This window comes from Heptranchias perlo, chromosome 16, assembly GCF_035084215.1.
Source record: "Heptranchias perlo isolate sHepPer1 chromosome 16, sHepPer1.hap1, whole genome shotgun sequence".
NCBI lineage: Eukaryota > Metazoa > Chordata > Chondrichthyes > Hexanchiformes > Hexanchidae > Heptranchias > Heptranchias perlo.
In genome coordinates, this window is record NC_090340.1 from 32,416,124 (window position 1) to 32,440,645 (window position 24,522).

Here is a 24,522-nt window from a genome sequence, read left to right on the forward strand (position 1 = left end):
TCACAGACTGCCCAGCCACCCAAATTCATAATAGTTGTGCAAGGTGGGTCCTACTTCATTGAATGATTAAAAAATACATTTCTGTTACTGTGTTTCAGTGATTTTACCTCTTGTATTGTGTTAATATTAACTTATCTTTCATATGCTTTCAGTCTGTCACCTCTCGAGCCAGTTTTCCTGAAGGTCACTGGCATTTACTAAAATATTCAAACAAAAGTCCACAGGAGGAGTTAAAGTTAATTCATTTTGTAACTACAGTATTTGATTTTTAAACAGTCACGTAGTGAGGGTCTTTAATCTTTGGCCATATTAACCTTGATGTATATATGCTCACTATATAGTACTAAAATCAGCACGATAACTTGAGTTCTCAAGAGCTTTAACGGATTATAATTTATTTATAAATAAAGCACATGCTACCTTATTACCATGCACATTTTGTATGTTTTACTTTTGTAAACAATATCTGAACATGATTATTTTTCTGCAGTTGTGCACCTCCAATATTGTTACTTTTCATCTGCAACATCATTTCACAAAATTTACCAATGACTTGCTGTGCATCAACTGACCACAAAGCAATGGCTGGCTAGGTGCTGAATTACAGTTGTTTGTGAGGCCCCATATAGTTGGAGCTTCTATTGAAACAAGTGACTGCACTCAAAGAAGCCAATTTTGAATCATAAGCACTTTTACAATTCAGCTCATACCATTTATATGTAGTTCTAGTCAATGTTTTTGTCAAAAATAGCAAGTGTGAAGTATTTTAAATAACTGGCATAATAATAAAGTGTAATAGCTATCCTCCAAAGCATAACAAAGCATGCAATCTATAAGATTGGTTACTCAGTTCTTAGTAAGCTCAATAATTAGCAATTTGTTTTTAATTGAATTACAGCCCTTCCCTCCAAGATTTTCACCTTTTTTGCAAGATGAATAATGTAAACACTTTGATTGTGGCTGTGCATGCAATGTTACTCATGGGGTCTCATGAGGTTCCACAAAATTGCGTTAGTGAGATTTTGCCTTTTCGCCAAAATGGCAGGCAGGCAGATAGATCAAAAATTACTGGTCCCTCTTGGCCCGTAGTGAAGTACTGCTGAACATTGCCAAATAATTAGTCTCAGGGACACAGGTTTCTTTTAATATAATTGACTAGTTTACCTTTAATGAAAAGGGGTTTCTGTTGGCACAGTTTTACTATTAAATAAATAAAGCATTTAGTCAAAACCATCTATATATACTATACAAAATACTGAAAGATATACTCAATTAAAGGGATACTGCAAAAAAACTGCTTTCAGAAGGGAACATTATGAACTGTGTTACATAAGTAGTTTTACAACTGAATGGTACAATATGTACTCAATACAGATTTAAATTTAAATACTGTTCTTATACATGGTTGTCAGAAAACATTACACAAGGTGGGAATGTACACAAATGTGTAAGATATACTAATGGTGGAGACAGGATTGCATTAGACTTAAGTTTGTTAACACAGGGTTACTAATAATTAAAACACGAGGACACAAAAAGCCAATATCCTTAGCAGACACGTGTCATTTTCAGTCCAATATATATTTTATAAATACAAAGTATATTTAGAAGGGAAAGACTGCTACACAAGCAGCATTCGTAACATACCTAGCAACAAGGTACAACTCTGTCTAAGCCCATATAAATGAAAATGTTCGTGGCCTCCTTAATTCCTTAGTAAATCTGAATAGGATCCTTGAAATGTATTTAGAATTTTTTCTTCAAAGATGCAGTTGTAAATAAAACAGTACATTCTTAAACATTTTCTTCAATGGTCCGTGAGTGGTGATGTCACTGCCCACGGCACTGTCCTTTCACGCCTATAAAAATCCGAAGTGTTTTTTCACAGATGTGAAGTAAAGCCCAATTCACACAGCAATTTACTTCCTGATATCTTTAGAATAATGTATATATAGGATAACACACAGACTCCAGTATGTGTTTTTCTGTATAATACATACTGATTTCTTACCATATGTGTTTTGTTTATTTGACGAGGGTGACTGAACATACAGCAACAAAGGGTGGCCTCCCATGATCCAATCACAATTGGAAATACATCACATGACTTTGCTGGTGACGATAGTCTACCATATGATGTAAAAGCAATGAGTTTTGAATTTTTTATACTGATTAATACCAGGAATATTATCACTCGTTTATTATCGCAATTGGATACATTAAAATATTAAAATCTAAATGCAAAGCAACGAGTAAGATCAGTACGAAGTGGATAAATTTTACTGAGCTAAAGGCCAACCTAAAAATATGATAACATTTCTCTCTGGTAACAGGTTTCCTTTCTGAATACAGCCATTGAAATTTATTACTGACCTTTTACTGGAGTAAAAATGACTTTTTGCAGTGATACATTTATTGCTGTGTGAAAGGGACTGAATACTTAATAGTCAGCAGCAGCACATTGTGTTTTAGAATTCCTCTGTAGTAGAGCTTAAGATGCTGGCCCATAGAATAAATAGGATCTCACTCAGAGAGTTCCAGGCCTTCTTCCATTTGTGCAAAAGACTCATCATAACTAACTCACAACAGAATCCTGCATGTCACCATCATGGGTGAGGTATCTTCATCTGATTAACTCCTATGTTATTTTAATAAGATTTACAGACACTACTTCAAAAATGGGATTGGTTTCACCAAGTTATGTCCCGTCTTCCATGTGCACCACTCATGACGAAGTCCACAGTCATTCCTTTCAGAACAGACACGTGTTTCAAAAAATATACTCAAACCACAGTTTTAAAAGAAAATGCACCTGAGATAGAATATATACTTGCCAACTTCTCTGAAATGTGAAAAAGGTGTTCAACCTGCTGTGTTGCTCATAGTCCCATGGCACAGGGTCAATTGTTACAGTGACCTTGAGTTTCTCCAGTTGGTGGCACTGGAGTGACAGAACTTGAGTGCTATAATATCGGGGTTTAATTGCATATGTACACAATTCTTAGACTTTGTACTGTGCACACTTGTCAAACGTACACAAGTGATTATGCCCAAGAAGTTTTGAGAGGTAAGCCTCTGATCTGCAATACAGTGCACTAACTAGTGCAGGGAGTTTTGGAAATTATATGCAGTTTTGGCTAGTCAATTCACTCCATGCAAATCTGCAGTCAGAATAGAATTAACTTGGGAGACATGCCACTGTCGTGGGTATTCCAAAAGAACTTAAATACACGTTCAGTCACAAAACATTCAAATCAACTACTTCTCACCAGAAAGCACTGAATTCAAACAACCAAATAAACTGAGAAAAAAAAACACACCGATAATGGCACAAATATTTCAGAACACTTAGCAGCGCTTCTTTCCTTTAGGCTTCCTCTCAAAACGATAGAAAAAAAAAGATTTGACTCCAGAAGGAAGAATTAAAACTAGTCTTATAACAACTGAAGAGTTGGCAAGTGTAGTTAACGTGAATCTTAATACAGAAAATAATTCAATTACAGAAACATAAATGATACTCTGGACAACACGAAAAGGTTACAAGTATGCAGAACAGTAAAACCCCCTGTGGCACATTTTATAGGTTAAAGAAAATAAAATTTGAATTAACACTAGAGGTAGCCAGCTGTTCAAAAGTCTTTTAGTTTCACTTCATATCATTATCTTTCACTGTCAAAGTAATGAATTTCTCATCTCATAATTAATATCAACAATACTGTATAGACCAAAGGTCACAAATCCAGTCAGAAATCTCTCCTTCAAATTGGATACTGTGGTTCTGTCAGCTTAAATTCTTGTAGAATACCCTGTTCTTCTCTGCTCATGTCTGGTAGAAGTGATGGTAGTGGTGATGATGTTCATGGTGATGATGGTGTTCATGTCTCTGAACAATCCGACCAACATGGCCTTCATACAGCATAAGAGATGGCAAATCTCTCACATGTTCTTGCTCTACCACTCTTGAAGGGGGCTGGAAGGCTTTATACACTTGATGCTCCTTAGACCTCTGCTTGTGCTTCTTATGGCTCTGCTGATGCTGTTGACCGAGTTGCATGGGTAGATATGGAATATTTGAGCCTACTACCACAGGAGTAGAGGTCAATGGCATGTAGGGATTCTGTGAAGGCTTGTTCTTTCCAACCTTTCCAGTTGGGGCTGAAGCCATCATATTTTTGCTCAGGGTTTTGGGAGATTTAACTAAGTGCTTGCTGGTGTCCTGATTGCGTAGTCTTTGCTGCAATTCAATCATCCTAGTGTATGAAGAATGATTAAGTTGGCTGTGTCCTGGATCCATAGTTTGAGATCTCCTGTGGTGACTGTGCATGACCTCAGGTTCATGGGAACGGGATCTGGCTTGATGAGAAACTTTCACATGGTTCTCCTTTCTGGAAGCCACTGGAGGTGAACCTGTGGGATAAACACTTGCATTAGTCTATAACTCCTTCAAGAAGGATTTTATACTGCTGGTCTTAACAACTTACAATATTAGGCCCTAAATGCCAAATCTCTTTTTTCATTTTCTTGTTTCTCCCATGTAGCTTACTCCAAAGCTTCTGTTCAATATTCCTCTGGAACTAGTTTCTGGGAGGGGTGCATTGTAACCCCAGCTTGCACAATCTCTAGTGTTTCTTCCACACTGCAAAGTGCCTTCCATCTGTTTATCCATGCTGGGATTGAGAACTGCTTGTAAAAGGAGTCCCATCCTACCACTGAATATGCAGTGCCACTAGGTAACCAACCATATCTCCTTTTTTGTTTAAAATATTATAAATGATGTGTGCTTTAATACAGAACCACATAGATTAGGAAGGTCCCAGGTTTAACCTCTGGTCTTTGCTGGGTGAGAGGGATAGAGAGTGAGAGAGAGAGACACACAGAATGAAAAAAAGACTTGCATTTATTTAGCACCTTTCACGACCTCAGGATGTCCCAATTGAAGTACTTTTTTGCAGTGTAGTCACTGGTGTAATGTAACAAACAGCAATGTGATAATGACCAGATAATCTGTTTTAGTGATGTTGGTTGAGGGACAAATGTTGGCCAGGACACAGGGGTCAATTCCCCTCCTCTTCTTCGAAATAGTGCCATGGGATCTTTTATGTCCATTTTAGAGGGCAGACGGGGCCTCAGTTTTAACATCTCATCCAAAAGACGGCACCTCCGACAGTGCAGCACTCCCGCAGTACTGAACTGGAGTATCAGCCTGAATTTTGTGCTCAAGTCTCTCGAGTGGTGCTTGAACCCACAGTCTTCTAACTCAGAGGCGAGAGTGCTACGCATTGAGCCACGGCTGACTCTAGAGAAATAGAGATAGTGAGATAGAGGAAGAGAAATAGAGAGATAGGAAGAGTGAGATAGAAAAACAGAGATAGAGAGAAATATATAGAGCGATCGAGAGAGAGAGATAATATGGGCCGCTGCTCCCGGGGCTCTGCGCTCACAGCCCCTCCCACACACCTTTTACCCGGCCGGCTCAGCCCGATATTGCGCCAGCCCAGTGTCGGACAGCCGCATCGGGATGCCCAGCTGGTGACCACAGCCCGCAACAAAATGAATCCCGGCCCTCAAAATAGAGTGGACCTTCCGCTGGCACCAACAGTGATCGGCAAATGCAATCCGTCGGTTGGCTGCCTGATAATTAAAATCTACCCTCACCATTGTCACATTTTTCTGTCCCACCAACAGCAATCTCCAGACTTTTTACCTCCACTGCCCTACCCAGAAGACCATTTCAAATATTCACTCTTTGCGTGAAGTGCTTCCTGAAATCGGCCATGAAATGGCCCGTGGAATCATACCTCAATATCATTTACCACCTTCAAGATAGGAGAAGTAAGGAGATATTTAAGGGGAGACAATTAAGTGTAAAAACATAGAAATAAGAGTGACTACACCATTACCTGCAAAAAAAATAACTTTAACTGAATGGATCTGTTCTAATATAGATCTTTGTACCTGGTCCGAATTTTGAGGTGTAGTTTTCTATCCCAGCCAAGTCAAGGTAGTGGTTTCTCCTTTCTATGTTCTCATCCACACAGTGGCGATGACAGTTATTCTGCTGGGGATGCTGGTCACTGTTGTGACGTCTGAAAAAGAGGAAATTATTCATGTACACTCCACAGAAGACTTAATCCAGGTAACGTTATATTGGTTTTTCCTGCAAAAAATGTAATCTAAATTTTTTGTACCCAATGAAAATACAGCATTAATAAGTTTTATATGAAGCCCAAAATTCATATTTAAGTTTAGGGTACGATACAAATAAATTGTGAAACACGGATGCTTCTTAACTTCAAAACTGTAAAAATATTTCCATAAAAAGCAATAGTGTTGTATATCAACAGCTGAAAAAAGATTATTGAATTCCATCACAATTACATGGTAATCACAGGATGCTCTATAAATGGCAATTGCTTTAACAATCTGAAGGGATTTGGATAGCTTTCTCCTTAAATTTGTTTTTACACAGTTAGCCTGTTTCTTACCTGAGGGGAGCACGTGTTTTCTTCTCCATATTCTTTGACTCCTCCACACATTTATTGTCAGCTTTTTGCCATGAACTGTTAACATCTAACATGGAGGAGTAAATTGAGGAGATTAGCTCTTTCCGTTCTGAGTTGTACAGATTCTTCACTAATGCTAAATATTTACAAGCATCAGAAATCAAAACTAAAATCAAAAGTATTGATGCGAAGGTGGAACAAGAGCTTAGAGTGGCAGGCCATGAATTTGTACCAGTCATTCCCTCCCCCGTTATTGCTGATCTCAGCCACACCATTGTGGTGGTGCTCCTCCAGCCGTACAACCCTCCAAGATCTCTGCGCTCCTCCAATTCTGGCCTCTTGCACATCCCCGATTTTCATCGCTCCACCATTGGCGGCCATGCCTTCAGCTGCCTAGGCCCTAAGCTCTGGAATTCCCTCCCTGAACCTCTCCATCTCTCCACCTTTAAGACCCTCCTTAAAACCTACCAAGCTTTGACCAAGCTTTTGGTCACCTGTCCTAATATCTCCTTATGTGGCTCGGTGTCAAATTCCGTTTGATAACACTCCTATGAAGCGCCTTGAGGCGTTTTACTACATTAAAGGCACTATATAAATGCAAGTTGTTGCTGTGTGGATGCCAGCACATTCTGAGAGAGGGGATAAAAATTCCAAGAGCCACTTTGGCCACTTGTGTGTGCCTCTAGCAGATGGTAGAAGAGTAGCCTACCTATCCTCCTAATTGTGGATGGTGCTTGGGCCAGGAGAAAGAAAAAGAAAGGAGGGAACAGTAAATGTCTAAAAAGGATGAAAAAAAATGTTGATTTTTATAATCTCTGAACATAACTGTTCATTCCATCAACCATGTCCTGTCCTATTCAGTAGCACAACTAACCAGTTAATGTCCTTTTCCTACCTCAAACCTGAATCTCTTTGTTGAATCAGGAATTAACCCAATTCCATTTTGAATACTTCAACTGAGTCCATTTTTACGTGATTAAGTGACAGTCTATTTTATAAGTCAACAAATGTGACTGGTTTACTCATCATGTTAAATTCAGGTGATTTTAATCTTAAATTCAACTTGATTTTAAGATTATCCCCTATAGACTTGGCTCAGTTGGTAGCACATTCACCCCTGAGTCAGCAGGTCATTGGTTCGAATCAAAACTGGACTTGAGCAGATAATCTTGGCTGACACTTCAGTGTAGTACTGAGGGAGTGCTACATTATTAGAGATGCCATCTTTCAGATGAGACATTAAGCAAGCCCCATCTGCCAGGCCAAAAACAGATTAAGCAGTCATTCCTCTCATTTGCTGTTTGTGGGATCTTGCTGTGAGCAAATTGGTTGCATTCACTTAGACTTCAAAAGTAATTATTTGGATATAGAGTGCTTTGGGATATTCTGAGGATGTGATATGGCACTATATAAATGAAAGTTTTCTTTCATCTTCTCAATCCTTTCCACTCCTATATCTATTCACAATTATGGAAACTATAATACAATACTCTATGCAATCATAGTAATGCTGGATAGTGTATTGGTCTCACATCAGTGGCCTTATATTTTATAGAACTCCGTGCAAACTACATTTTATTTGGCATAGCAACTGTTGCCATGCATTGCTTGACAGTTTCAATGTTTGGTCACTTCATACATTTCTTGACTTGATGCATCTTTCATTTTATTGTTTGTTTTCTATAATTTAACCAATTTTCTATCCACGCCTCAACATCCATCTTTAGCCCACTTTGGCTGCAAGGCTCCTGAGGCAATTTACTGAATCCCTTCTGAAAGTCTAGATATCCAAACATCCATTACATTACATTATATTATATATGTTTTTTTCACCAATTCAGTTATATCTTCAAAGGATTTTGATAAATTTGTACAGCATGACCTGCTGTTCGCAGACTTGTGTTGGCTTGGAATCATTGCTGTTATTCATTAAGTATGTTTAAATTGCTTCCTTTATAATAGACCCCAATGCTTTTCCTACCAAGCTGATAGGTCTATAAATCTAGGGATCACAATTATGACTGTTTCTTCCAAAAATTGGAACATAAGCTATTTTCCAATCATCTGGTACTACCTTTGCACTTAATGAGCTTCAAAAAAAGAAATCAGCCAAAACTCCCATTACTTCCACTCTCATTTCCTTAAGTACTCTTGGATACATTCCATCTGGGCCTGTTCTCTTGAAAATAATGAAGGGTTCTGTGTTTTTTTAAGAAGTGACCACTTTGTTCACAATCTCCATTTGTTTCCACAAATTCAAATGCATTAACTCTCCTTTCAACCACTGGAAAGGGAATATTGTTTTCTGTATTAAAACCTGCAAAAAAACTCAAACTTTCTGTTGTAGTATTTTTCCTCACTCACTATTTCATCTGTCTGCAAGACGCTTCTCTTCTTTAATACAATACCGTGCTTATTACAAACACATACAGAAAGAAAGCTTCCTTCTATTCCATCAGTATCCCTTGCAATTTCTTTTCCAATCTTTATTTAATGCAAAGTTATATTTTTAGCCATTTAATTTAATTGTATACATTTTCCAATCCTCCACCTTGATGATTTCATTAAGTCTTTTAAAACATCAGGGGGGGGAGAAATTCAAGAGTGCCCCCACCCCACGCACAAATGGTGAGGTCCGAGGAGCCCAGGATATTGGGCCCCGGACCTCATTATACTAAAGACGTTTTTTTTAAAGAAGTCACAAATCCCAATCTTTATTAAGTTCTGTATGGTTAAAGTGATTGTTCTACCAGTCAGAATGAAGAACTCATTACATGTGCTTTCATTTGCAAATACATGTTTTGGGCTGGTATAAAAGCCTTTCTCTTACCGGTCTGACATGTTTGATTGCCTTTCTTTTTTTGGCTTGCATCAGGCGTCACAGTTAGCTTTACCCGCAACGTTTTGCTGGTACTCGGTGAGTGGTTCACAGATGCATCTACCACCTCATAGATTGTGTGCAGAAGACTAGTGATATCCTGCAAAAGTAGCAAAACAAGAATGCTGTAGTACTCTATCAACTAAGAAGCTGCCAAAGTTTAGTTACTCCTTTATGAACTGAGTTCTATTGGGAGTCATGTCCAGATATTTTCTTCAGTGCATTAGATTTTATGGCTTTACGAACAACAGATTTATGGATTTGTTAAAATTAAACACACAGAAGAAAATAACAGGGATTATGCTCGCATGTACTACAGCAGCCAATTTGCAGCAATGTTGACTTAAATACTGTGAAAACTAACAAAAATCAGATGATAGGATGACTTCAATCTCAGAACAGTATCCCTACTGCTCAGGGCAGGATTCCCACTTTCCTTACTTGCCTTCATTATAGTGTTTTTGAATGAGATTGTCAATTAAAGGCCAATCTTAAATATGGACTCATATTCATCCAATAGGAGCTGGGTTGATTGTGTATAAACTCATTTCGCACAGGACCATCACAGTCAAAGAGAGCCGTCTTAGAAGTACACGGAAGTCGATATTATTGCTACTAACTATAAGTTGCATTAAGATAGCATCTTTAATGTAAAAATGAGAAGAAAAGCCATTGCTGGAGAGGCACTGGCTGAGTTTGGATAGGTAGGAATGGAACTATGCAAATGCAGTCCCATGAAGCTGGATGACAGAGGATAGCTGAAAAACTTATAGGGCCAAGAATTTCTCTGGTCGCTAAGTGTAGTAAAATCACAAACCTGTTAGAAGTACAGTCAGGGGATATCTTTACAAAACATTTACTATATCACTGCACATAGCAACCTGAGGAATTCTTACCCTGGGTGAGGATAGGCTCAAGATTGCCTGCGATGCCCAGAGTGTGCTGCCAGTGACTAACTAGGTTCACTTGGGTGTGGTACACAAGGGCTGCTTTCAGCTATGGAACCATAACCAACATGAGAAAAGGGAGGAGGGCTAGGGGCGGGAAGGGGGGAAAAAAAATCAAAAGGAAAACTGGATTAGACAAGATGATGAACAGGGCAAGGTTTTATGGGTTCTAAATGCTACTGACTAAAACTTTTATGTTCTGTAGGGCGAAGTAGAGCTTAGTGTTACAAATACATTTCATAAAATTATTGAAATATCCACTTCTGCCTTGCTTTCAATTTGGAGACGGCTAGGCTCACAGCACTGGAGCCCATAACCTCCCAAACCGAATTTAATTTTAAAAAAAGCTTCACAATTGCAGAAATGGCATAAGAATGCCTGTCCTCAATCAGGGTGAAAGGTCTGTAAGTAAATATTTATTTAAATGATCGAATATGAGGAGATTGGCAGTGTGCTGTTGGCGGCACTACATCTGTCACAAAGTGCTGTTACTGATAGCAGGAGTTACAAGCCCATGCGAAACACTACAGCCATATTAATGTCTATTTTCATATCCCTGCATCTCCATTGCAGCACTGTACAAAAATCCCACATGGCCATGAATAGGAGAGGGTGGATTGAAATAAGGTTTGAATTAGGCAAGTTTAAAAAAAATGCAGGTAGCATCATGACCATGCTGCTAGAACTATTCCACTATGCCTCTACAATATCTTATAGTCCCAAAACATGAGAAAAAGAGCACTCAGAGTTCCTTATTTATAGTGATTTTCTATCAAGAAGGCTTTCAGACGTGCAAAACTTCAGTGCACACTCTGCACAATGAACGCTTGCACAATATCAGTTTTAGATTTATTAATGTTATAGAAATACAAACACGAGGCTTCCTCTGTTTTCTCGTCCAGTCCTCATTTTACAAGCCTTTTAATTATACTACAAATTACACTGCAGTCACATGAAAATCACCAAGCAATTCTAGCAAGCCAAGATTTAAATCATTTTTAAGAAACACAGCTGCAAAACTTTGTGGATCAAACAGATTAGGTTTAATAATTTTGATTTCCAGTCTTTTACTGAGGTCCCTGTGAAGGTAATTACAGCATAACTATCGGTTCTCCAAAGACCATGAGAACAAAATCAGTTAGGCCTTTAAAAGCCTCTGAAATAAAGAGTAGCAGTGAATGAGATTACCCTGTACTTTTTAATCCACAAAGCCTGGAAATTTATCTTCTAATACACACAAAGCACTGTAAAAGAGTTTTTATTGGAACTTGGTAAAACTAGACTGTATCAATATTTAATTTATAAATATATTCCACATGGGTCTTTTTTCCTAATTATTCTTCCAGCAGATTAATTTTGGCAGTTTTCTTCTTTCATCTCACTTTAGTAACTGAATATTGTTTAAAAGAAAACCAGTAATTTGGATAAATCATATTAATCAGATGGTTTTTCTACTTTAGAGTCATAAAATGCATTGTCTTAAATGCAAAAGTGTGACAAAACTTTATTCTCTATGTTTGCCAAACACGGCAATGTAATGATGGAGATTTTATTGAAACATTTCACTGCATAATTTGCATGTGAAGTCATCTCAACCAAAATGACACAGGCTGAACATTTACCTGAGGAAGGAGAAAATCTCCGAAAGCTTGTGAATTTAAAATAAAATTGCTGGACTATAACTTGGTGTTGTAAAATTGTTTACAATTGTCAACCCCAGTCCATCACCGGCATCTCCACATCAAAATGACACAGGACTGTTTTGCTGTTATCTTATCACAGTGATCAAGATAGCACCTCTTTAAATAAAATTTGCTTCTAAATATGTCAACAATGAACTACAATGCTTATATCATGCATCTACTTTTCAAAAACAATTTTAAAAAACAGTTTGAGAATCTACTTAGCAAATTATGTGCAAATTTGTTCGTGGTTAATAAAGAAAAACATCTAAGGAAATTTATAGTAGCTCAGTAAGAAACAGCTCCCAGCGAGATTTTATTTCATTGGTGTTTTACTCATACTCTCTGAACTACATGGAAATATACAGATATTGTATCTTTCCTCCACTTTTTAACTGGAACTTTCCTTCCAGTTATTTAGCTGTTGGCTTACTTTAGTTTTGCATCACCCTATTATTCAAGCATTTACAGTTCTTAGTTCCAGCTAAGTTAGGTATCATTAGAACTGCAGTTTCTCAACAGTATCTTAACAATGGAAGCCTTTGTGGTGCCTGTTAAGATCTGCCTCCAACTTCTAGTAGGTGGCCTTACAGCACCAATTGAAGCGATGCAATAGGGCCCAGTGCACCCGGGTCCACCCAGCTAAAGATCTGGACATTCGGGAGATTCTTACTCTGCACCCAGAGGAAAGTTCCCGGGTACAGCTGAAAGTGCTCCAGATGGGTAACAGCAAGCAATTCTGTGGAGTGAGAAGCAGCCATGATAACTGTAATACACAGTCAGAATGGAGATAAAACGCCCAGTGGATCCTATGATCTTTTGTAAGTCATTTATTTAGGTCCATTAATAATTTAAATTCTTAATTCCTTTTCAAGCATTACAAAGTACATAAGTCCTTTAGGGATATTTTTACTGAGCTACGTGATCTCCTCAAGACAAGCTATTGCTGCCCACTGCGAGTCAAGCTCCCATTTATTTCAGTTGTATCAGAAGCATTGTTTTAGTGACAATTTTTTTCTAAATGCCTACATGTGATGTCCCAACAGACCTCTTCAAATAAAATAAACAAATTATCTTTTGAAACATCTATATGTAATGCTAAACAGGAGTTTGCTTCCCAAATAATTCCAACATGATTCAGCTGCAATAGCATAATGGCAGGAAAATGTGGTCCATTTCCTTATTGATCCCTTTGAATATGTTATATACCATAGTTTTAAGCCTTGGCTGCTGGTATCTATAAGGACCCTTATTGGAAACCCTAGAGTAACAGACACTGGCTGTATTGTAAATGAACTACTCTCTCCCCACTGATCATAAACATGAACTAAAGCTATTAGAAATGGTAGTTTACTGACTATTGTGTGAACCAAAACCTCCTTGTAAGCATCAGCTGGATTCGAGCACCTTCTTCACAATGAAAAGTTCTCAAACCCAGCTGAAAAACCAACAGCAATCTACTCTGAACCAAACTGGCCTCTGCAAGTATTCAGTAACTCAACGATCCATTCATATCAATGGTCTGCTAATTATACATTTTATAGCTGTCAAAAGACAATCTTATACTTGAAATATCCTACTTTAGCATTCACATTTAATTAGGACAGGAATGTTTTAAGACAAACAAGGATTTAAAGAAATTTATATGTTTGAAAAAAAACATTAAAAAAAGTTGGTGAGTCATTTGTTTAGTTTACCTCGCGGGTGACTTTCCCATTGTTATCGAAGTCATACAGAGTGAATGTCCACTCTTGCCTGTTGTCTTCTTCTACAGATACATCACATTCCAACTCCTGAAAAATGCATTTTAAGGGCTACTTCAGACTTTCTCTCAGCACAAAGTCTCGATACATTCTGCACCATAATAATCAACAAATTTCAGACCTCAGGAGAAGGCATTATGTGCTAGAATTCTGTTTAATCAATGCCATGCATCTTTACTGAGATGATATCTTGCTATATGAATAAATATGAAGAGTTGCAATGATTACCTCACAAAACATTAAGTATCCAAGCAATTTAAATTATTGTGGAATCCTGATAAATGCGTAACTGCTTTACAACAAATGTATTGCATGGACCAGGATATCTATGAAGGTTGCATAAAATAGGTCCAACCTCATTTTTTAAAAACCTGAATCAATTACTTATTCAGCAACTTAACATAAATAACACTAATATCAAAATGCAACATATATAAGTTATTTTGTAGAATGTGGCAAAAAAAAATCAAACTTCTAACAGATTATCTTTTGGAGGGATTATGCAAGGGAGAATAATATGCATACTGAAGGGAAACATTTCAGAGTAGACGGGGATTATAACTAGAGGCATTTCTAAAATTGTGTATTTGGTATTCTCTGGTAATCAGAACATGTACTGTAATGATGCTGCATTTTACCCTCTAATTTTCCTCTCCTGAACGCAGTGACTCATGGTGAGGTAGGGTTGTAAAGAAGCCAATAGCCCTCCAAAGTTCTCATTTAAGTGGCCATTGTTCACTGGTGAGCGTAGACAACACGGGGCCAGTTTTCCCATCTGTAGCTCACAGGGCACACTTATTACCCAGATTCTATTGACAGGAAATAGGGACGGAGACTCGTGACACCAGAGCTCTGCTCTCTATACATTGCCCCAGGATTTCTGGGACTTCCCCAAAGATGTGGATCTGGGCCTGTAATAGGCACAGGCCAAGCATTCCCTTGGACCTGAGATGGGAGGGAGCATTCCCAGCCATTCCCTGTTGTTGCCTTGGAAGGTGCCAAGATTCAGAGGCTCTTGAATAAGCTGGGGGTGGGCCTTGTGCCTGAGATGCCTCAGATCGGAGTGATATATGTCATGACAGCCAGTCTCTGGTACTGTACGTGTAGACACGCACAAAAATTCCAGCAGGAGTCATTAATCAGTAATCACGAGCAGGAACTGTGGCTAATTTTTCCTCTCTCTAGCTTATGGATGCTGAGATCAAATGCATGTCCTACCACCATCCAACCACAGACTTATCATGCCTGTGTCTGTATGCTTCAGCTGTATGCAGGCAGTACATTTACCAGCCGAGCCTTTAGGAGAGTTTACTTTAGGTTTTGTTCCCAAATCGGAAATTCTATATAATAAGACTGAATGGGAAAAATGAAGCAATTCTAGGCTTTGATCTGGTATGTATTTATTTGTCGTTAAGTGGCCAACATCATTTAGTGTAAAGTACTCCATTAAGAAAGAATGTAAAACAAGACTGTTAAACAGATCTGCTTCCAGAAAGGAGAGATTCCTATTTATGCCCGTCCATGTTAGCCGAATTCAGATCCAACACGATGGTTAGGTCTATTTGTAGACAGCTGCCATTGAGGCAAGTAGAGATCAGCATCGTTCCTACTCCTAGATGGTGATCCCCGTGCTTTAACAGGTCAAAGGTTCAGTAGCAGCTGAGATTCGAGGTCTGGCAGTTCTAATGTCTGAGTGCCAAGATCAATATCCAGGAACAGGAAAATTGCCAATCCTCAACACCAGCCAGCTGGAAATGGACCTATAAAAATGTCATCCATGAAGTTCTTTTCCCACTGGAAGATCTAACCTTGCAGCTCTAAGAGGCTACTTAAAGATTCACACAAATAGGAATATCTTCTCTCACAAGAACCTATAATTGGTAATGAAAGATACAGTTGTTCTATTACTGCAAAACCCTCAATAAATACTTGAAAATATATCTTGGAAATAATTTTTTCCACTCCATCTTGGAGGGTATTTTACATTAAAAGTAGTGATCACCCACAATGACATTCCCATATAACTGTACCACAGCTGACAGGAAATAAGATGCCATTTCTTATCTGTTCTCACTGAAGATGGGATTTACACTCAGGAGTAACAATCTAAAAAGGAGGGAGTGTAACTGGGAAACAGCAGCCCCTGACTAACAAGGACTTGAACTCAAGTGTGTAGGCTCCAGTCATCATTCAGATGACACCATCATGATATAATGATTTTCACCTGCATGATGCTTCAACATTAACTGTTTCTCATGCACTGTAGGTTAGTAGTACTCAGTCTAAGAATCATTCAGGCGGTTTGCAAGACGATGCCGTGTCTAACAGTTCAGGACGGTCACATCTATCTTGTATTTTCATGATATAGCAAGTGTACCCATGCTAAAATCTTGGCTACAGTACTGGTGAAATCTGTTGAAATAGGTAGAAGAATTCACTCTGAACATCAGTAAAACATAAAAAGATATGTACCTTAAGAGAGATCACCATATCGCAATTCCCTTCTACATTAACCATGCCCTGTCCCACAATTTGACATGGCTATTTCTTTGACGTCTGTCACTTAACACTAACATCTAAATATTCTGAATGTTGGTAACAACATTGATGCAGACAAGAAAAACCTGAGCAGAAGGTTTACAATTACTGGACCTAAAAGCAGGTTTTTTTCTCCTCCTATTCACAGGTAGTCAGAGCTTTATAATCCCGCCTACAATACGGATTCTGGAAGATGATTGGTTGATTTAAGATTTTTTTTTAAATTTCATTCCCCAATTTCCTCTCTGGCTCCATCTTTGTTGAAGGTGGTGACTCATATTGTTCATGAAATGCACATCAGGTGATTGATAACCAATAAAATATACGGGGGTGAAATTCAGCTTCAGTGGGGCCGCAAAATGGGCGGTAGCAGATCAGTCGCCTGTTACACAACCATTTCCTTTCCGTTGATATCATTGGAAAGGAAAACCAGGCTAGGTGTATAAAGGGAACTGAACCACTGCAGCCCACTGAGGTTTAAGTTTACCCGCTTAGAATTTTAGCTTTTCCTTCCTGTGCAAATAAATGGGCCTTTAACCTAGACAAAAATCAGATTTTTATGTGGGCCACTGGGGATCACCAAGTAAATATTAAATAAGCATGAAAGTGATGTGTGTGCATTAGACCGTGTTTTGCAGCCGGATCTGTCAGAGGAATGGTTTTTGCAGTCTGAACTTAGCCCAAGGCCATTCCTTCTACATGATTTTCATTAAAAGAGTTGCAAACCATGGGCCTAGTTCCAGTCTGAAGATTCTGCCCTGACAGAGATAATGGGGGTAATTTTGACTTTGGGCGATAAGTGTAAAACGGGCAATATCGATTCAGCTGCCTGTTATACGTCTCTCCCGATTTTTATTTCCATGGAAGTTTTACATCATCACCCAAAGTCAAAATTACCCCCAATACTTGCAACTGACCTGCAGCAATTTTATGATGTTCTTAGCCCAATGCACACATGCAGGAGCTGCACATCTCAACAGCACAAAGAATCTGGCTGCGGATCAGAAAAGGGGGAGGAAGGTATGACAAATTTACTTTCTTCCCCATTTTTAAATTTTAAATTGGACAATGTGCATTTGTAAAGCCACTCACAATGAAAAAGATTTTCAGCTGCTGAATTCTTCCCTTTTGTTTGTCGACACCTGTGAAAGTCCTTTATCTACTCGTGCACATTATACACCCTTAACCAAAGATATTTTTAAAAACTCACTTCAAATTTCAGTTGTTTCTTTGCACCAGTTTGTCCAGCTCCTTCTTTTTCCATTTTTTTCTCAGCTGTCTTATTGAAGCCATCCGTGTTCTCTGGAGGTAGAGCAACTTTAAAGAAAAAAAAGAGGGGGTTGGTGTTTCAACTTATTTCAGATAAATTTTAAATAGATATAGTTGCCACTAGTATTTATTCTCTTTAGTTTGGTACAGCACAGTTTATATATGTTTCCATATAAATTCTTAAAAATGTAAATTTTAATTCTGTATACACAATTACAGATACTAATATCTAAAATAGAAAACGATTCCTAAACACAGTAAAACAAAAATTAAGCAGTCTAAATGTCAGAGTTTATCTCCTGGGTTTTTAAAACTTTTCTGGGGGGAGTTCACCCCCACCCACTGCAAAGACAGCACACTCCTAAGGATCCTGTCCTAATTTCCAAAAGATGGGGCATCATTTTAGCACCCGCTATCGGGTGCGTTCCTGGCGGGGGGCCCCGAAAATCGGGAAATCCCGGAGCGGGACCGGAGCCCGCCTCGAACCCGCGCACTTCCGCACTGATGCACCGGCGTGCGCGCGCAGCCCCTGCTGGTGGAAATCCCGCAGGCAATTAAAGCCAGCGGGATGCCACTTGACGCTATTTACTTTGCTTGTTTAGCTGACCTGATTAAGGGATTATGTGAGGAGGGGTGGGATTTTAAAGCAAACTGGGGCTGTTTCCCACACTGGGGGAAACACTCCCAGTTCAAATGGACCTGTTGCAGCTGTCAGCCTGTGGCAGCTGCAAAGGTCCATTTGACAGGTGGTGGGTGGGGGGGGGTGGGGGGAGACCCTCACTCATGGCAGGAGGCCACTCTGTCACTTGGGACAAAGTTTGGCCTCCACCGCCCTCCTCCTGACAATCAAAGTCACCAACTTGCACACTTACCCCGGGGTCCAGAGACATGTACCTACCTTGCGGGCCCCCTCAGATATACATCTTGCGGATGGGGGCCGCTGTAGCTGCAGTCATGACCTCCTCGGAGGGCAAACAGCATCACCAGCCTCACCAGCCTCGCCATCCACGTCGTCCACCTCTGACACGTGGAGCTCCACAATACAGTGCTGTGACACATCCACCTGCACAGCAGGAGGGAGGGCTACCGCAGAGAGAGATGCGACGCAGAGGGCACAACCCTCGCCCCAGGGTCCACAGACCGAGGCTCAGTTTCCTGGACCTCTCTGAGCAGCAGTGCCCACGGAGGCTCAGAGTCACTCGACATGTAGTCGTGGACATCTGCAGCCTCCTTCATGCCAAGCTGCTCCCGGCTGGCCCAAGCACCATCTTCTTACCTGTCGCTGTCAAAGTCACCACTGCCCTCAACAACTTCTCCTCCGCATCCTTCCAGGGTGCAACCGGGGACATCGCCGACGTCTCTCAGCCGTCTGCACAAAAGAGCCCTGCAAATACACCTACACCCACTCTGCAGTGACACAATGGGTGTCACCAGTTGTGGGTCTTCATAGTGATCCTCAGGAAAGGGCATTATTGCACAAACCAGACAAGATTCGCGAAGGCATGGCAGTAGTGGTGCCAATATATGTGATGTGAGTTGCTCAGAAATTAAATATAAGTAACAACCATGACAAACCCTCAAACACCCTTGTGCATCCCCTTCATGCTCACGACAAGTTTGCCTTACGCTGCCTACTGCACATATGTGATGCATGCCCTGTGGCTGCAGCACAGGTAGTGGCAGGTTGAGTGAGGCTGACCGTGAAAGAGATGCACAAGAGGGTGAGTATGAGATAGAGCCAAGAGATTGTATGAGGATTGTGTTGAGTGGTAGTGGCAGGATGAGTACTGGCGATGTGAGTAGGTTCAGGTAAGATGAGGATGAGGTTTGATTGGGTATGAGGGGTGATGTGACAGAGTAGTGTTGGCAGTGCAGGAGGAGGTGTGGGGTGGGGGCGGTGATGTGGCAGACGGAGTGTAGGGGAAAGAGTAAGTGTACTCACTTCGGCTGACCTACTGAGGTCATTGGAGCGCCTCCTGCATTGTATGCAGGTGGGCGATATGTTGGTGGTGCAGGTGACCTCCTCTGCCACCTCGAGCCAGGCCTTCTTGGTGGCAGAGGCAGGCCGCTTCCTCCCGCCTGCCGGGGGGAAGATCTCTGTCCTCCCCCTCCTCCTCACCCCGTGTATTGATACCTGGAGTGAGGCATCATTAAACTGGGAGTGGCCTTCCCCCTGGGCTGTTCCATGCTGTAATTTTTCTTATTTGTTGCAGCATCTGTCAGTGGAGGACTGCCCCTTTAAATAGAGCTCCTCCAGCTGACAGATCTTACTGCGCATGCGCAGCCCGCCCGATGCGCAGATCAGCAGTGGGGAACCCGGAGGAGCAGGTAAGTGGATCCAATTGGGCTACGATCGCGTGGGTGACTGACTGATTTCGCCGGGCGCGATAGCCCCCACGCCAAGAACCCGCAGCCCTGGTAACATCAGGCCCATGGTCTCAGATACCCAAAAGAAAGCAGTGCAGTCATTGTAGAAAACCTTTTTCCATTAGTAGACAGCAACAGAAATAAATGTCCCAATGGCGTCCCAGTGAGTTAGCAAATACAGAACCCCGACTCCCACAACAGATCTTGTGGATTATCTGGGTCATCACTGAAAGTATCTTTTGCTTCATAGCAATTCAAGCCATACAGTATCGCAACAACTTTCACAAACCTCCGAAACTACTTCATCTAGGTTTCAGGTCAAATGCCAAACTCTGACCTCAGCATTTTTACTTAATTAGGTGATACAATGCATATAACAACCAAGGGAGGGCAAGAGAGTGACTACTGGAGGAGGAGTTGGTATGGGGCATTCAAATACAGCTGTACAGAGAGGGGGGAAGAAAGACAACCTATTTAGTGATCCAAGTAAGAACTTTTAGTTCATGGATCTTCAAGACAAAGAAACCACCAGGAGATTTTTGTCATTTTTGTACAAACAGAATCTCACAAAATTTCAGTAACTGCAAGATAATATCTGCTGCCTCCAACAGACTAGAATTTGACAACTTTTAAATTTACTTGCACTAGTTTTGAAAGTATATACTGTTTTGATGCATTCCTTAAAAAATGCTCATAAATTGAACCTTCATTTTTTATTAGAAATGATTCTATCTTCATGATTACTGTTTATAGAACAATGTGCAATTTGAGCCAGCTGCCCTGGGGTAGTTGTGGACTTTACTTTGAATGATACTGGCGCTACGGTTTTAATCAGCTCCTGTGACATTATTCCATAACAGCAGATTTTACACTTCATCTGTGAAAAGTACGACTAACGGTAAGTCAGACTAAGATTTAAAGCACTGTAAATCTGTTCTTCAACAGGCATAGCCAAACAAAGTACACCTTGGACATCAACATATCACAAAGCCTGGCAAATGCACTTCTAGACCCTCAAGTGAAAGTTTATTAATGCATGACTTACAGTCATTATGTTGTTTTAAACTGTAAATATCTACTTTCCACAGAGCAACTGTTGTATAATCATAAATCATGTGTTATATTTTCCTGCAAGAAGTCACAAGATTGATTGAAAGATTTTACTATCGTATTCTGGGGCACTATTAGGGTGTCGCAACATAACATGGGCAATGAAGAGACAATAGCAGGAGGCACTGATATGTCAAGCGTGTTTTTTTAATGCTATTTTACAAATTCCCAAAGCTATCCTAAAACTTGATAACAGCAAACAAATGGGGCACTATTTTAACAGTGAATTGGGATCGGATTGGGGGCGGGCGGCCATTCAAAATTTCAACCATTTCAGACCCGCCCCAACCTGCCCATTTCCGGTTTTCACCGGGGCGGGCAACCAACCCGCTCCCAGGAGGCGGGTTGGGCCTTAAAGCCTTTCAAGGAGGCTTCAGGCCTTCATTTTCCCAGTTTCCGATTTTAACCCTGGAGGGCCGGGATTCCAGGGCTTTCTCATTTACGCCTCGTGAAAGGAGGCGAGAAGGCCCGAGACTAACATGTAAGTGCCTTTCTGGCACAGCTTGTGGGCCAGAAGGAGCAGGAGTGCTCCCCCAAGGCCCAACAAGCCTACCTGCAATGATCGCGGACCCTCGACCCCGATCACGGCCCCCACCGATCCTCAATCGCGGACCTCTGACAACGAAACCCCGACACCCCCCGATCGCTGACTCCCGACCCCGATCCTCCCCCGCAACGACTGCGGACCACCGACCCCGATCGCGGACCCCCGATCCCAACCTCCCCCCCAACGATCGCGGACCCTCGCAATGACCCCCAAGTCCTGACACCCTCCCCCCTTGACTGTCCCCCAATCCCTGCCTCCATGACTGATGATCCCCGTGCCAACTCATGCCTCCCTCCTATCCATACAATCAAAGACTGACCTGAAGACTAACCTGAACACGTCCTCTCCCTGGCTGCTCTCCTGTCCGACTGAGACCAGCCTGTCAATCAGGTCGGTCAGTCAAACGGCAAACCGACAAAAAAAAATAAAAGACACCCTTGCGTCAAAATCGTTAGGACGTCTGGGAAACCTGTACTTCTGGGTTTCCCGTCCGCAATTTGGCCCCTTGCCTCCTTCCTGGCTCGGGGTCAAAATCATGTCCAGGGTTTTGTTGTTAAATTATAAGTGGGTCACATTAGGCAGATTCTCTTCTCCACCCCCCACTCCCCCCCCCCCCAACCCCCTTTCCTCCCCATCTCTCCCTAAGACAGCAACTCATTCTGGAATATGATGTGACGTGCACCAGCAACTTTGCAATACCTCACCAAAAGGGCTATTCTTTATGTGAGTCTATACAGGGAGTACCAGCAACAACAACAACTTGCGTTTATACAGCGCCTTTAACATAGTAAGACGTCCAAAGGCACTTCACAGGAGCATTATCAAACAAAATTTGGCATCAAGCCACATAAGGAGATATCAGGTCAGGTGACCAAAAGCTTGGTCAAAGAGGTAGGTTTCAAGGAGTGTCTTAAAGGAGGAGAGAGAGGTAGAGAGACGGAGAGGTTTAGGGAGGTAATTTGAGAGCTTAGGGTCTAGGCAGCTGAATGTATGGCCGCCAAAGCAGCAGGCTAATTTAGTCATGGGGGGGAGGGGGGCATCACAGCTCAGCTCAGTTCTGTTCTCAACTATCAAACACACTTGCAATTGGATAGTGATCAGGAGCAGGAACGTGGGTGACTTCTGCCTTACCTAGTCCAAGGACATGGATTAGGAAAATTTGTATATAAATAGACACAACGTTCTTGCTCGTAAAATAACATATAAAGAGCCAATAACCTTTGCCCCTTTCTTTTATTAAAGGTCATGTACCTTCATTCCACTTTAAAAAAGAGGTAGTCATGCCATCATGATTATTTATGAAAAAAATATATTAATTAAAAAACATTCTGTCTTACGTCCTATTTTTTTTTCTTGTCTTTGCAGCTGCATTTTTGCTTAAAAAGTGAATACTGTTAGAATTATCAACAGAAATGGTTTGAAGGTGTTACTGAACCCACCGGCAAGAAGCTGAAATAACTGAAGCTGAATCTGAAGCACCCTACTTTAACAATGGTTCACCCGTTTCCCAACCTTAATTGAAGCAAATTTCACCATTTAAACATTATTGGAAAGAATATAATATTCAAAGGTGGTCTTTAAATATTAGCTTGTATTTAAAGTTTTAAACAGTTGATGCCCAGCCCAGCAGGTCCCACTATACTTCAACCTGCCCCCAGGTCAGGGAGGGTGATATGCCTGGTGAGGAGCCCATATTATTTGTGTATTCTGGGACTGATTTTAACCCACTCCGAGAGTTAACATGACGGTGCTGCACTCAGTAATTCTGACCAGTGTGTAGATTTCAGGGCTAATCAGTTGACCATTAACCTCTCTTGTGACTGAATGTTGCTAAGGTTTGTCACCTAATGCAGATAACGAGACAATGCAGTGTTGGAAATGTACTAGGGTGCATTCTGTTTCTCTTCCTCTATTTGTTTGGAATACACAGATGTTGTGCCGATAGGTTGACCAGATAAAGCATGGGAGGTAATATGCTGTCCTTATTGCTTGGTTCTGGATTGTCTGTAACCTCTGAAACAGTGGTTGACTCATGATGCACCAGCAAGGATGGTTATAGCCCAGGTTTGGATGGATGTAGGCTTTGCACAATCTGAGGAAAATTCTGGAGCTGACTCTACTTCTCTCCTCACAGGACTTGCATGGATACTGGGTTGGGAGATGGGTGACTGATGCCCTGGTGGTGAAATCATCGTTGTGTCATGTCAAAGTCATATTCTCCTGGAAAGTTATGCCCAGGAACTTCTGCTCTCTACTGATCTTGATTGAGCTATTTGTCAAAACCAATCATCATATCCTGTTCCTTGCTTTTTTTGAATAATGGTACACACTGTGATTTTCTGGGGTTCAGAAGAATTCACAACTGGCTGCCCATTTCTCCAGGTCACCCAGGCGTACCTGCAGCTTTTCTGATGCTATTTGAGCTCGTGGAGGATATGCAAATAGAAATATCATCCACAAACTGTGAGCAAGTCCCAATCCTTTGTTTGAATGTTGAAAAGTCATCGACAAATGAGGAACAGGAGTAGGTTGTAAACCAAGCCCTAGGGAACTCCTGTCATTGGGCAAACCATCGTGGAGATTGCTGTGCATTCTGTCAGGAAATTCGATACCCATTGAATCAGATGTCGAGATGGGAGAAGGCACATCAAAGTCACTGTACCAGACCTTATCAAAAACCTTTTCCGAGTTGTCTAATCTTTTGAGGATAGTTAACTGACCTTTTTGTTATAATGAAGCCCCTCTTCTATCTGTTCTTCAACCGAATCAGTGTAGTGATGTGTTGGGGTGTCACTGTAGCCCTATCACCAGAAGTCGACTTCATTGGAATTGTTGCTATTGCTGCTCCCATTAGTGCATCAGTTAGCTGCTTACTGGGCAGGTCTAAGTCATCGAGGGTTTTGCAGGCGATTGGGTGG

At 40.9% G+C, this 24,522-nt stretch overlaps 1 protein-coding gene across 2 annotated transcripts in view; it reads right to left on the minus strand.

Annotated features, from left to right (window-relative positions):
- Positions 1 to 427: 427 nt before the first annotated feature.
- nkd1 (NKD inhibitor of WNT signaling pathway 1) overlaps positions 428 to 24,522 on the minus strand; it is an 83,002-nt gene continuing 58,907 nt past the window's right edge. Inside the window, exons 5-10 of one of the 2 annotated variants that reach the window (XM_067997901.1) lie at positions 17,522 to 17,628; positions 13,708 to 13,803; positions 9,334 to 9,481; positions 6,486 to 6,570; positions 5,956 to 6,086; positions 428 to 4,407 (exon numbers count right to left, since the gene is read on the minus strand). In XM_067997901.1, coding sequence (XP_067854002.1) covers positions 3,821 to 4,407; positions 5,956 to 6,086; positions 6,486 to 6,570; positions 9,334 to 9,481; positions 13,708 to 13,803; positions 17,522 to 17,628 — 1,154 coding nt within the window. In that variant the 3' untranslated portion in view covers positions 428 to 3,820. The remainder of the gene's footprint in view (positions 4,408 to 5,955; positions 6,087 to 6,485; positions 6,571 to 9,333; positions 9,482 to 13,707; positions 13,804 to 17,521; positions 17,629 to 24,522) is intronic. The other variant, XM_067997902.1, reaches the window with a different exon arrangement.